The sequence below is a fragment of the Delphinapterus leucas genome, chromosome 21, assembly GCF_059928025.1.
Source record: "Delphinapterus leucas isolate spDelLeu-1000000601 "Yukka" chromosome 21, BTC_Dleu_Yukka2, whole genome shotgun sequence".
Classification (NCBI taxonomy): Eukaryota; Metazoa; Chordata; class Mammalia; order Artiodactyla; family Monodontidae; genus Delphinapterus; species Delphinapterus leucas.
The window spans coordinates 33,896,191-33,910,923 of NC_143149.1; the positions used below are offsets into that span (position 1 = coordinate 33,896,191).

At 51.7% G+C, this 14,733-nt stretch overlaps 1 protein-coding gene across 1 annotated transcript in view; it reads left to right on the top strand.

Moving 5' to 3' along the window:
• The first annotated feature begins 2,127 nt into the window (after positions 1–2,127).
• Positions 2,128–14,733, top strand: part of CSGALNACT1 (chondroitin sulfate N-acetylgalactosaminyltransferase 1) — an 85,076-nt gene continuing 72,470 nt past the window's right edge. The window contains exon 1 of the mRNA XM_022571380.3: positions 2,128–3,008. Within this exon, the coding sequence (XP_022427088.1) occupies positions 2,399–3,008 (610 nt within the window). The 5' untranslated portion in view covers positions 2,128–2,398. The remainder of the gene's footprint in view (positions 3,009–14,733) is intronic.

Below are 14,733 nucleotides of genomic sequence, written 5' to 3' on the forward strand. Positions count from 1 at the left end.
ATTTCAAAAGCCAGACTAGACTTTCAAGAGACTTATGGAACAGAACTAATAATTGTTGTACAGTTTTAAACTTCTTTAGCCATTGCTTTAATACATTGCTTTGGTTAACCAATGTGATTTCAATTTATTATGCAAACATAACCATTATTCCGTTAAAAATATGTTAGAAAGATTGCATACTTTGTTTCCACAGTACAACAAATGGTGTTAAACCTTCCATTTTTGTTATTTGATTTGCTTATTTTGTCTTTAATGACAGTCCATTTAAAGTAAAAGTCTTTAAAGTAGCCGCATAACGTGATAACATGTCTTCACTGGTAATTTAATACTTGGATATAATGAGTTCATCGGAGCGATTTCCTTAAAAACAGCAAGGTGCCTGAATACCAAAGCTGAGATGTTTTAAATCACAAAATTATAGTAATTATACAAAGCCTGAGATTTTCATCAGACAGAAAAGGCTCCCACGGCTAAACATACACTTTAAACTCAGCACTGATAACCATGTATTGTGCTAAATTATAGGAGAGAGAAAATCCTCAGGCCAAGGGAAATATTGGAGAGAATGTTATGTGTTGAATTTTAAAGGAAAATTGGGAAATAAACTATTTTGATAGCATAGTGATATATGTAAGAGGCACATCACCAGGGAAATAGGAGAGGAACTCGAGAGTGTGGCCATAGGACATGGCAGGTGACTACTCAGACCATCAGTGAGCCTTACTGTTTACGGTATTTTCAGTGTAGAGAGGATGCCAGAAGGATCATCTCTCCCTACTCCCAGGGGTCCTGAAGTTGCTAATTGACTGGAGTCCTTCCAGTCAGTAAAGGGGACAGCCCACCAGTAAATGAGGTGAGAATCTGGATTTCTAGGTCGGGTGAAGACTGTAAAAAGTAATTTAGGGAATTCCCTGGTGGTCCAGTGGTAAGGACTCTGTGCTGTCACTTCCGAGGCCTGGGTTCAACCCCTGGTCGGCGAACTAAGATCCCACAAGCTGCAAGGCACAGCCAAAAAAAACCCCCAAACAAACAAAAAACCTTAAAAAAAAAGGTAATTTAGTTTTCATGGGGATTTTTTTAATGTTGAATTTTTATAAAATGGCCAGGACACAGTACCCTCAGGGAGGTTGTTTCAGAGAAGTGATATAAAAAGATGCATCTAGGAAAATTTTATTAAAATCTCCCTACAACAAGAAATCTTATTTGATCCATTTATCATTCTTTTTTTCAGCTCAGATGGGCAGGGGAGCTGAGGAAAGGGGATTAAGGAGGGGAGGGCACTGAGGAAGGAGTGCCGGGTGGAGGAGGGTGGGGCTTCCCGGGGGAAGGGGACAGCGGGTGAGAGCCAGGTGGCTCCTCATTTGTTTGGGGGGGCGGTGGAGTTGGATGAAAGGCCCTGTGGTCTGGCTGGGTGTTTCTGATGAGCCGCCAGGACACGAAATTGCTCCCAGAGGTTGAGCAGAGGCATCCTGGGTTTGAGTCCTGACAAAGCAGTCTTTCTGGTCTACTTCTCCCGGCTCCATCCCTTTCTGTGGTAAACTCATCATCCCCTGTCCTGGAAGCACTGTCCGGATGCATTCTGAATGTTATCATCCACACTTAGCATTTGCATATTTGGGCCTCCAGGTGCTTCTTCACTTCCTCATCAGAAAGTATGAGGACCACCCTGAGCCACCTTGCAGGCCTACCCTGGTTGGGTGGCCTCAGGAGCCCGGGATGCTCACTGTCTGCATCCAGGGGTGCTGGGAAGGCCCTGTTCTGCAATTTCATTGTCATTCAAGTTTTGCTTTCTCCTTTTAACCATGAAAATAATATGTGCCATTGTGGACAATTTGCAAGATAGAGAAAATTACAGAGAAGCAGAAAAATCACCATTAATCCTTCCACCCAGAGAGAATCCACATTTTGCCATGTTTTCTTCCAATCCTTTTTCCGCATCCTTTGTTCTTTGTGTGCGCTACTCTGCAGATGCACATTTGCATTCTGATTTAGAAACACTGAACAATATTTAATCACCTGTTGTAAGCATTTTCCGTAAACTCCATTGAATATTGATTGCCGTGGTGAACACAAGGGGGTTATTGTCCTAAGTGTTATTGTCATTGGTCTCCCCAGGTTCCCTCTGGAAGGCTATGATGGGAATGAGCGTGACAACTTGGACGGTTCCCCTGACTCGTTGCCTCTGCCTAGAAGTTCATCCTTTAGAAGTCAGGAACCTGCTGCCCTTGGTGGTGGACTCCCAGGAACAAGACGCAGTGTAGACCGAAATGGATGAGAGCAGCTCGGGGACCCCCGGATGTGTGCTCCCTGTGGTCTAGTCCAGGGACACCCCTCACGGGCCGGGTGGTCTGGGATGAACGCTGCGGCTGCTGGACGCGTGGCTGATCCCTGAGCGAGGATGGTGCGCCGGGGGCTGCTTGCCTGGGTCTCCCGGGTTGTGGTCTTGCTTGTGCTCCTCTGCTGCGTCGTCTCTGTCCTCTACATGCTAGCCTGCACGCCAAGGGGCGACGACGAGCAGCTGGGGCTGCCCCGGGCCAATGGCCCCACGGGGAAGGACGGGTACCAGGCGGCGATGCAGGAGTGGGAAGAACGTCACCGCGACTACATCAGCAGCCTCCAGAGGCAGATCACACAGCTCCAGGAGGAGCTGCGGGAGAGGAGCGAGCAGCTCAGGACCGCGCAGCGTCAGGCGGGAGACCCCGCCGGCCCCCCTGGGAGGGCCCAGGCCGACCTGCTGGCCTTCCTGCGCTCCCAGGTGGACAGGGCGGAGGTGCACACCGGCGTCAAGCAGGCCACCGAGTATGCCGCTGTGCCCTTTGACAGCTTCACCCTGCACAAAGTGTACCAGCTGGAGACGGGCCTGACCCGCCACCCCGAGGAGAAGCCCGTGCGCAAGGACAAGCGGGATGAGCTGGTGGAGGTCATCCAGCTGGCCGTGGAGGCCCTGAACAGCCCGGCCGAAAGCAGCCCCGACCAGCGTCCTTACACGGCCTCGGACTTCATCGAAGGTTGGCCCGCTTGCGAAAGGGGTGGAAGGTGGTCGGAGGGGCACCCGGGTCTGGGCCCAGGCAGAGCCCGGCTGCAGAGGCTGGCGGTGGCTTTGGGGATGGCGCGTAGGCAGCTCTGTATGAGCGACTGAAGGCAAGGCTTGGCTTTTTGTATTTTTCAGAAATATCTGCTCCCATTCACTTCCTCGTGGAAACTGCAGTCACTGAGTGGACAGGTTCATTGTTTCTTGGCAGAAAAAGGTGGAACTTCTTTCTCTCAATAAAAAAGAAAGAAAACAAAATATAAACATGAAACATTGAAACCCAAATAGAGTGTGATAGGCAGTTTTCGTTTTATGCCTTCTCCCAGGCACGTCTAGAGACCGGGCCCTGTCATCAGGCCCCGGACAGGACAGTGGTCGCGAACATGTACGTGTAGCACTTAGGTCCGTCCAGCTCTGTTCTGGGAGCTTTACACTTGCAGTGACCCCTTTTGCGGGGTTAGGGAATGGAGGCTCAGATTAATTAAGTAAATCACCTAAGGGGGCTCTGTTAGCAAGTGACGGAGCTGGGATTTGAACCCAGAAGTCTGATTCCAGCGTCCACGTCCTTAACCGCTAGGTCATATTGTAGAGGTGGTCAGAGCACATGGAAACTAGGAGGGTGAATGCCTCACCTTTCTTCATGGGCACAGAACAACCTAGTATTAATTGTGTTTGTGTCAATTTTAGAAGAAAGCAGCCTCATCTTGGAGTTTCTTGGAAGAGTCTTCTTACCAATTTTTCCATTGTTGCTGATTCAAAAATTAACTAATAATTTGGAAGAGGAACTGCCTTCGAGGGCATCCAGCTCTTCCTCCTGTTTCCGGAAAGGAGATACTTCCCAGACACATGGCTTGTCCACCTTATCCCGCTCCCTACTTGGGTTCTATAACCACCATCTCATCAACCTGTAGGCAAGACAAACCCTCTTTAGTCATACCAGAAACCCTCCCTCTGCTATTTATGCCTGTTCTCTCTGGACGCTTTCCTGTCTTATGGTTTTTTCCCCTTTACATGTGAACTGTAAATTAATGCAATTTTGGTATATTATCATTTTTCATATACCTAGAGCTAGGTAAAGAAATCTTTTGCAAGATCAAGCTTTTGGTTTGTCGACTGAAAAAAAAAAAAAAGCACAATGTGAGAGTAGTGAGTTAAATTTTATTTGGGGACAAAATGAGGACGATAGCCCGGGACAGCATCTCAGACAGCTCTGAGGAACTGATCCGAAGAGATGGGGTGGGGGTCAGCATATGTGTGACTTTGGTGAAGGGGGTCCGTGCAGTGAAGCACACATTCCGGCAGAAGGTGGCTGCCATTCGTGAGGAGCACATGTCACCAATTCATGATTTTAGTGCTTTTCTAGATATGAGAAGATGCAAGAAATTGGGCTCATAAAATCTCCTGAAAATCTCTATCTGAAGGCCTGTTCTTCCAGTTTTTCCCAGAGCAGAGGGCCTCGTTCCTGATCTCCACCCTGAACTCCTTTCAGGGTGAATTGAAGGTCAGCGGCTGCCGTGGCTAGTGACTTCATATCCTTGTAGAGGCAGATGGCAAGTGACAGTTTTTCGTTCACCGATGTCAGGATTTTACTCATTTATATGAGGTATTAAAAGTGCCTACTGCACTGGGGATCTAGCAAGTATAAACACAAGGTAAGCACTCAGTAAGCGTTTAAAGTATCATGAGGGTGTAGCATCCCATTTTATAGTGCTTTAGAGTTTATGAAACATTTCCACAACTATTACTTGCCTAGCTGACCCCCAGGGAAAATCATTAAACATCCTTGAAAAGGAAACCCTGGTTGTGGAGTACGCTGCCAGACTGCCCTCGCACAAAGCACTTTCAAGAGAACTTGATTACAAATCAGTGATTTTTAATCTGCATTCATGTTTGAAATCCCCGTCTGCTTTTCTGTGTACAGGATCTAAAGTGCAAGGCCTGTGGTTCTCGGTGACTCGGGCCTCTTGTTCCTGAGCTGAGGTGCTCTGTGGTACGTCTGACTTTCTGTCCGAAACCCTCTTGTCATGCTGCCCCGTGGGGCTTAACACAGCCTGTGTGTGAAGGCAGATCAGTCCATACACACACCTTCCAAGTTTGGGGAAAGTCTTGTCAGCTATTTTCATATGATGAGTAAATACATGCAAACACTTTAAATATGTTTCTATATATTTGACTGTCATACACAGTTGATCTCACTTTTTCATTCTTATCACAAAAGATGGTGGAGGGGATCTTTTATATTCCCAGGAATTGGGACATCATGAAAGGCTTCACTAGTCAGGGAGCTGCAGGAAGGCAGAGTTAAATTCAGCAAAAGAAATAACTGTCAAACAGTGATGTTTCGGAGCAAAGTGGGATTCCCGTCACTGCAAGGATTCTGTCATCAGCTGGATGGCCGGAAGGTGATAATTCATGACTCTAGCATCAGAGAGGTGGTTGGACTGAATTACATTTGAAGACCTTTGCAGTCCTGGCTCACAATTCTTTGACCTACACCTAGTTGAGGAGAACGAAGGGAGCGGAAAGGGTCTGATTTGAAATCTGTGTTTTATAACACGTGAGAACAAGCAATGGGACCCTGTAAGGATGAAGTGTATCTTTAACATAACGTATTTGGATTTTTAAACATAACCTTGGAGAGACCATTTTGTGTTTGGGTGTCAGTAGTCTAAACGTTGGGGCAGTTGAGTGGAAGTCCATGGGCAAACCTGGGTTCCACACCCTCAGAGAGCTCTACACGAGGGCCACGGATTCACTGAACCCTGAACTAGTGTGATAAGGATGGGGGTTCTTTGTGTTTAAACGAATAATAATAAAACCCTGTGGAATGCTTCTGGATGATAACAGTTGAGTAGACTTAAAGCCAACCGGGGGGCAGGAGGCGTGATGACACAGCAGAGGCTCTGTGACTCTGGCCCAGACCCCTCACCTCCTGGTGGCTGGGGAGAAGTTGACTTTCATGTCCCCCAAGGCCCCCCCGGCCCAGCCTTCTGCAAAATACAAATCACCGCTTTGGCTTTCTTCTTGGCTTTGCCGAGGAACTGTCCCTGAGGGGTACCCTGCCCCCCCTCTGCTGGGTGACAGGATATGCCCCACCCCTTGGGATTCTGCTCTGTGGAAGAAGGGATTCATACAGATGATCTGTAAGGTCTGCTCTGACCATGGCCACTTCCTACAGTTCTGTGAAGCCTGCGGAGGGCGAATGCCTATTGATGACCATCTAATTTATTATCCATGTTGATTGAATTATTATCTATCTCTGAAACATAGAGGGAACAACATTTGCCCCAGCTTCCCTTCACCAGATGTTTCACTGGCACTGATTCTTGCATTGGATTCTCACATAATAACATGAATTTTTTGTACAACCGTCTGGGAAAAGAAGATAAAGTAGAAAAGCATGATCAGATCCTGTGCTTTCGGAAACCTAACTGTTTATCTCCTCAAGTGAACAGAAAACCTCTCTTTGTGTTTGTGGTTCATGATTCCTGTGTGGGATACACAGACTCCTGTTTAAGTCTGAGTGGCACAATTTTGGGCTTTGATGGCACATTTAAATAGAGCTCCGGGGCCTACATTCGACATCATTTCATAAAAGTTTAGCCTCCTGAATTATTCCCCTTTTACAACGCAAACACCCAACACCGTGAGTCCTGTGTGAGGTGCTGTGTCTGCTGTCTCCATGGGGAGGTTCCGTACCGGCCTGGGCAGCTGCCCTCCTCCAGCTTTCGCAGGGTTAGTGGTGGCAAGAGTGTCTCAGACGCCAAAAGACTTGATTTTACGGTGAGATGGAGTCAAGCCACCAGCCACAAGAAGCTGAAGGTTTTGAAGGCACCCTGAGACGCGTTTTAAAACAAGGGGATACGGGAATAGCTCTAAAACCTTAGTGACCACCGCCTGCCCAGTAAGCTCCCACCTCCTGTGCTCCACAGCCAAGACCGCGTGCTTCCTGGGTGGCTGAGGCACCGAGTGAGGGCCCGGAGATTTTTATGTCCATTGTTGGTGCCTCTGCATAACCTTGAAGGATGCCCTGTGACCATGTTGCTAAGCTTTTCTAGACAAGCTGAGTCCAGTCCCAGGGCCAGATGCTTGGAGACCCGGGTGCTCGGGACCATGATGCTCGGCGTGCATTTCAGGGAGATGCTCCTTTGTGACTTGGGGAGGAAAGGTAAGGCAGGCGTTCAGGTGCATTGCCAGGCATTTGGGGGCGCCTGGGGATCTTGGTGCAGAAATAAGGGAGAACAAGTATTCTGCGCAGTGGACGGGGTGTGGAGGGAAGAGAGCAGGTGGTGCAGGGAGGTTGCTGTGGGCAGGACATAGGGCTTCAGGTCCTGAGCGGGGCCCCAGTTCTCAGCCAGCATGTCCAGGGAGGCGAAGGCCGTAGAACCCAGGACAGCCCTTCCCACCCACCCTCTCGTCACGTGCACGGAAGGACCATGCGTGTTTACTGTCCAGTTCCCACCGGGCCTGCGTGGTGTTAGTTTCCTCTGTCACCGCAGCCCGTTGCGTCTGTCTGCTTCCTCCCTGAGGTCTCCTCGTGTGTTTGCTGATGCTTTACGTTCCTAAAGAGGGAGAAATGCTTTTTATTCTGAAATCAGAGATAAGAGGCTTAAATGGCAATAAATGTTTTGAGGCTACACTATAGAGGGATTCTTCCTGGGGGGATGGCGAGAAGGAGGGTAGCGGCCTTGCCCTTCTGCGGGGGCGGGACCCTAGCCCCCCTTCTGGGGAGTGGATGAGCCTCCTGCCAGGGTAGGTGCTCTGCTGTCTCAGAATATTTTGAAATTCTCAGTAAGTTGTGAACAAGGGGCCCTACCTTTCCATTTTGCTCTGGTCCCTGCAAACTGGGCAGCCAGTCCTACCGCCGAATAGAGAGGCCAGGAGGGAGGGTGAGGCGGGGAGACGGAACTAGGACACTGTGCAGCCTGACACCATCGCTGAGGCCAGCTCTGTGGACCCGCGGCAGACCGGGACAGGCGCGACCTTGGTTTGACACCCATCCTGTGCGTGTGGAGTACTTTCTAGCAAGACTGCGGAAACCGGCAAGTCTTAACTTTGTTTTACGATAACCTTGTTGTTAGAATTTTTTATTGGACTCATTTGAAGCACTTTCGTTCCCAGGGGATTTTTCTTAAATTGAGGTGTCGGGCTTCCCTGGTGGCGCAGTGGTTGAGGGTCCGCCTGCCGATGCAGGGGACACGGGTTCGTGCCCCGGTCCGGGAGGATCCCACATGCCGCGGAGCGGCTGGGCCCGTGAGCCATGGCCGCTGAGCCTGCGCGTCCGGAGCCTGTGTTCCGCAAGGGGATGGGGCCACAACGGTGAGAGGCCCGGGTACCGCAAAAAAAAAAAAAAAAAAAAAAAATTGAGGTGTCACTGTTCTTCCTGCCTCGCGTTTCCTACTAGGGATGTGCTGTAAGAGGGAGCTGGGGATGCTGTGGGAACGTCCAGGATGGAGGAACGTGGCTGCGTTAGCGGGAGTGCTGAGCAGAGGCGTGATGGGCGGAGCCCTGGACCCGGGCCTCGGGCTCCGTGGGAGGTGCGGCGGGGAGTCGGCAGGCAAGGGGTGCAGCCCAGTGGGCCCAGTCTGTCAGCCACGTTGGGGAGGAGCTGGTGTTTGCGGAAAGGAGCCATAGTTTTTTAGCCAGACCCCGAGTTTGTCCTATGCGGGGTCGTGGATGAGGCCCGGTGCCCAGGCTTAATCGACGTGCGTGGACGGGACACCTGCTCTGCGGGCAGAACGTCCCCAGTGGCCTGAGGGGCGGGGGAAGGAGGATGAAGCCAGGTCTCTGGCCTGAAGGACCCGGTTCCCCACATGGGGAGAGAAAGCTCTCAGTGACTGAGGTTCAGTGGCGGAAAGTGGCCGTTGGTCCGAGAGTGTGAGAATCGGTGCCTGAAGGCCCCTGGGGCTCGGGAAAGACCTCAGAGCAGGTGGGACCTGAGCCAGCCTCGAAGGGGAGACGGGGTTATGGGGAGGGGCGAGCGAGAGGGGAACAGATGGCAGCAGAGGGCGGGGGCCAGAAAGCCGACTGACCAGGGAATAGGACCGGGTGGGGTTAGGGGGAGCTCAGCCCAGCCAGCAGGCGTGACCCAAGAGTCACTGGGGATGTTGGACACGAGGACCCTGAGGCCTGGGCCAAGGGCTTTAGCTCACAGAGTCGCCTGGATCTGTAGTCAGACGGTCCCTCATTTGGGGGGCGGTGGGTAGTGAGCTCAGCTCCTGAGTCCCGCTCAGCCCACGCCCGCCTCCTCACACTTGCTGTGGTTCTCAGGTGCTCAAGCAGCCGTGGCATCTTGGAGGTCCCGTGGTCGGAGATGGGGACCCCGTGGTTTATCGTAGCTGGTCTTGTGTCTTCGCACCAGGCCCTGTCCTGACATCTCACCAGCACTGGTTCATCTCATCCCCTCTTCCACCAGCACCCTGGATTCATTTTACCTCCGTTTTGTCAGTGTGAGTCTGGAACTCGGAGGTTAAGTAACAGCCTCCAGGCCACTCAGGTGGCAAGTGATGGGCCCAGATGCCAGACCTTCAGATCGTAGCTCCTGGCCATGCCACCTCGGACCTCCGAAGGTCTCTGATCTGTCCACACGCTTCTCTGGTCCCGGGTGGTATGGGGGAAACCTAAAAGCACGTCCAAGGGGTGCAGACGGTTGGGAGAGGCCCCACCCGGGTGAGCTGTGTAAATGTTCTTGGGAAGAAGTTTTTAAAGGAAGAGAAGGAAATTCACGAGCTCCTGGGGGAGACGGGCAGACAGCGGCACGGGAGGGGCCGCATCATTCAATTAAGGGGAGGAGGTCATGCGGGGCTGGGCGCCTTCAGCATGAAACGCTTTACTTGAACTGATCGGGGTGCGTTTCTTCTGAGACTCCTACAGCAGTGTGGAAGAGGGGTGGGAGCTGACGAGTCAGGAGAGAAGATGGAGTGCAGAAGAGCCAGTTGGGAGCTGTCAGGGAGCCGGGTGGCAGGCGTGTCCCGTGCTTAAGGGAAGAGACGGGGTTTACGGTCCTGTTTTCTTCAACATACGCACTTTATGTGAGTTCTGGATTGGATGAAAGCCCACGGTGCGGGCAGTCCTGTGGGCCCCCGCCCACCTTCTGATCCCAGCTTGCCTGCCAGCTCTGTTCCCGCTGCTTCTCCTGCCCTTCCCCCCCTCGCCCAGTGCCCAGCTCTCCTGCCTGCCCTGACCCTCCTCCTCCCCATGCGCCATCCTCTGCACCCAAGGCCCTGCCCCCTGTAAGCCTTTCCCCTCTGCAGTCTTCAGGTTCTTCCAGCCAGAAGTTCCCTGTCATCTTCCCGAGGCCGTGCGATGAGCTCGCGGACCCTTTTCCCTCTGTCACTCTTGGTTTATCAGACTCAGCTCGTCTTCCTCACCACATCCAGCAGCAGTGATGGGTGCACAGTGCTTTCCCTGTTCAGTGGCTGCACAGCCCTCACAGTGGTGTTTCCCATTCGGGAGCCTCGCCTGGCCAGAGTCTGACTCCCCCGACCCCACTGGCCCTGGGGGGCTCGGCCTCCCGCTCCCCGTGCCGGGTGAGCAGCGTGGGCCTGGGGCACCAGACCCGCGGCCCATTCAGCTCCTGTCTCTGAGTACACCCTGCCGGTCCGTGTGTATAAGAGAGATGGCTCGAACCTTGTGGAAGAAAGTTTACAGAAAACCCAAGGTACCCAGTTTTCACCGCGGCTCTTCAATTTCCATTGTAAATTAGCTGTTTGTGGGAGGATATTTTCCATCAAAACAATACCGTAAAGAGTACTTGGGTTCCTGGGACCCATCACAAATCAGAATTAAACTCTAAACTCAAGGACATAAATGTCAGAGGTTGGGGATGAGTGGAGAGGACGTCTTTAGAAAGTTATCTTCATTTTCTGCCCTGGGTGTTACTAGTACATTCTCAACAGAGTACCTAACACCAAAACCACTTTTAAAAAATGCTGTGTTTTGCAGTCATTTTGGAATTACAGAAGAGTTGCAGGGAACAGCGCAGGGTTCCCGCCTGCCTCTCCCCAGCTTCCCTGCGGTCAGCATTCTGCACGTGTGCAGGCAGCAGCCCTGGGGAGCAGCGCTGGTACGGCACTGTCTCCTCGGTTGTGCCTCAGCTTTGCTTCGTTTTTGTGTTTCTCCTGCCTGGTGTTCTCGGGACTGCTTAGCTGCGTGGTTTGGTGTCTGTCATTCATTTGGGGCGATTCTGAGCCAGTATTTCAGCCAGTCCTTCTTTGCCCCGTGCCTTTTGTCTCATTCTGGACTCCACCTGTGTGAATGTCTCACAGCTAGTGGATGTTCTGTTTCTTTTTTGTTTTCACTTTTTTTCCTCTTTGTGTTTGGTAACTTCCATTGACCCACCTCAAGTTAACTGATTCTTCCTCAGCAGAGAGACTACGCATCAAGGCGTTCTTTATGCCTATTACTGCGCTTTTAATTTCTAGCATTTCCATTTATTTCTGATCATTTCCACCTCTGCTGAAGTTGCCCATCTGATCGCACGTGTTGTCCACTTTTTCCACCTTTAACATATTAATCATAGTTATTTTAAATTCCCTGTCAGATGACTCCAGCATCTGTGTCATCTCTGAGTCCGGTTCTGATGATTGCTTTGTGTCTTGGATTTTTTCCTTGTCTTTTCCAAACCTCATAACTTTTGTTGAATCTGGTGTAGCTAGTAGAGACTGAGATAAATAGTGTTTACGCCTGGAAATGGCACACTTTTCCCTTTCCTGTGCTGTGTGTATGCATGCAGGGGTGCAGGAGTGGGCGGGGCTTGAGGTTTGTGGTTGCTATGGTTACCCTCAGTGCCTCCCAGGCTCCAAATTCCTCGGTCATACCTTGTGTTAGGGTGGAGGCAGTTCTGCCTGAGGGCTGTCCGTCCAGCCCTGTGACCCCTCGGGGAAGGTCTCCTTGTGCTCCTGTCCTGTCCCCTTCCAGCATTTCTGCTGTCACTTGCTATTCAAGCTTGTTAGCTTAGTGCAGGGCAGTGGGGAGTGGAGCTGTCTCTGATGTTCTGATTAAATCTCAGTCCTACCAGGTCTTTGGTTCTTGGGGTGTCTCCTGTCCCACCCCAGGAATAAGGCGTTTTATTCCTCCCTCCCCAGCTGCAGGGAGCTTTCACCACTTCCTGAGGGTGAGAATGTTTGTTGCACATTCCCCAACAATAGGTTTTGGTTCCAGAGAAGGGGACAGGAGGAAAGGGCCCCCTGACATGGCTGCTGACCCCCACCCCCGGGCCTGCACCTCGTGGACACTTCTAAGGCTCTGATTTTCTGTGAGTACCCGAGGAGGCTTCTGGAGGAAGAGCCGCGGGGGTACAGACCTCTCCATTCTCTGGAGCCCCAGGGCGTCCCTGTGCCGCCAGCCTGTGCTCGGCCTTCTTTCTTCGGCCCCATGTCCTCCGCCCCTCTGGGCCAGCGCTCCCCGCTCTCCGCTCCCTGCAGGCTCCTGTCTCTCCTCAGATTTGGGACCAGCCGTTTGTTCTGTGGCCTCAGCTCTCCCCGAAGTTCAGAAAAGTCCTGCATTTGAAGGGAGTCTGGCTCTTTTTCATTGTGAGCAATGTGTCTTAAACTCATCATACCCTGGAGTGGAAGCAGAAGTGTGAAACCACTTTTTAAAATAATAATTTAAGATCTATTGATTACTTCATCTACTTCCATTTCTCTATGAATCAGTAACCTCTTCTCACAATCTGTTGATGGTTTCACCCATCATGCTCAAGCCAACAGTTTAAAAGCACTGAATTGCATTGATTTTGCTCATGAGCTGGAAGTTTGGGACATCCCACACCTGGGTCCTCTGAGCGGAAACCTTGAATGCTGTGGTCTCTCCTCTGCGGCCATGAATCAGAGAAATGGCAGGTTGCTTAAGCCTATCTGGTACCATATGTCTATTCTTTGAGTTTTAATGTTTCAGTGTTGGCCACTTGGATTTCTTCTATCAAATGTCACACGATCATAAAAAGTAACAGTATTGTGACAATCGATCATTTCCAAGCACACTTCCCCAAACTGGCGTGTGGAGCCATCCCTGCCTTCTGCGTTGTCAGAACTTGGGGTTACTGTTTTCCATCCCTTTCTGCCTTTCACCTTGGTCTGCCTGGGATCCCCGTCACCCTCCTGCTGGTGTTGATGCGGGTCCTGTGTTAGCTGGGTGGGGGGAGTTAAGGGGAAATGGGGGAAAGGTGCTGTCCTGTTCCCACATCAAACATTTGCCTTCTTCCTGCATTCCACCCTCTCCCACACGTCCCCGCAGGCCTGGGGACACTTTGGTGGCTGAAGCTGGCACCTGCCGCCCCACCTCTTTGTCACTCTACACAGACCGTTGTTTAGGAAATAAAGCCAAGACTTGGAAGCGCTGGGAGGCTGTGCTCTCCCCTCTGTGTCCTGTCCTGCTGCTTCCTCTGGGGCTCTGTCCCTGGCTGTCACCTGGCTCCTTCCTTCCTTCCCTGCAGCCAGTGCCCCTTGTCCCCGGTCTTGTGGGGGAGGGAGGGATGGTCCCCTGTCCCATCCGATGTCTGTCGTGCTGACTTGTGGAGCCGTAACTGGGACTGGACCTCACGGCCGTGGACTCGGGCTGGTTCACAGCACTGGGTGTGTCTCCGCAGGCGCGTGGTGGATCAGGGCCCTGTGGCTGGCCCAAGGACGTCACCACCACAGATCCTAGCGTTCCTGTGCCTTCGGAGCGATTTACACGTGCACTCTTGAACGCAGCCCACTTGTCGATAGGGGATCCCCCCCCATTTCCTTTGCACTGTAAATGTTTCTGTCAGCAGCAGCCAGCACTTCCTGCACTACAAGCCAGACCCCATCCGACTCACCCAGGGAAAGGGAGCATATGGGTGACAGTGATGAGGTTATCTTTTATATTTTGCTTAGAGTTGTAAGTGGTCACCAGGGTCTCTGAACCGTCTCTCCTCTCTCTCCATCTGTTTCCACCGAGGCTGCTGATCAGAAGTCGGCATCCGCAGGGAGATGGGTTGGAAGGGCTGCTGAGCCTTTGCCCCGATGACTTTATTCTCATTGTAGGACTCATAGGAGCTAAGGTGGGGGAAGAGAAAACACCAAGGGGCGTGGCTCCATCTTGGAAACGCTGGCCTGCGTCCTGCCTGGCTCTCCTTCTGCCCTCAGCCCCCTGTCTTTGCTGTGGACGTAGATGAAGGGAAGGAATAGACTTTTCTATCCTTGGAGGTTCCATTGGTTTATCAGTTGGTCTGGAAAACACGATTTTGTGAGGTTTCATCACGTGCAGGTTCTTGTAGGGAGGATGCTGAAGGTAGAGGACAGAGCCGAGAGGAAATGAAGTTCCAAGAGGAAGTGATTGTGTTAGGCGTGACCTGAAGCGTCATAGCTTCTTAAATGTAGGAGTAGATGGGTAACGGGAGAGTTATGCTTTGAGGTTTTGAAAGACTTGAGTGTTCAGTCTGTTCATCCATTGGCCGTGCCCTCTGTGCCGGCATCGTCCGTGCTAGGGGTGGACACAGTCACACACCAGGTTCCTGCCCCTCACAGGCGATGACGGCAGAGTCACACCTTAAACAAGTGGTACAGGGGGGAGAGATTGGCTGTAGGTGGCGGGGTCAGAAAGGGCATCACGGAAAAGACTTTTGAAAGACGATTCGAGTTGTCTCAGGTCAAGAGCATGTGCTCTGGGGCGGGGGAGTGCTCCAGGCAGGGGGAGTGACATGGGCAGAACCGGAGGCGTGTGAAAGCTTGGGGCAG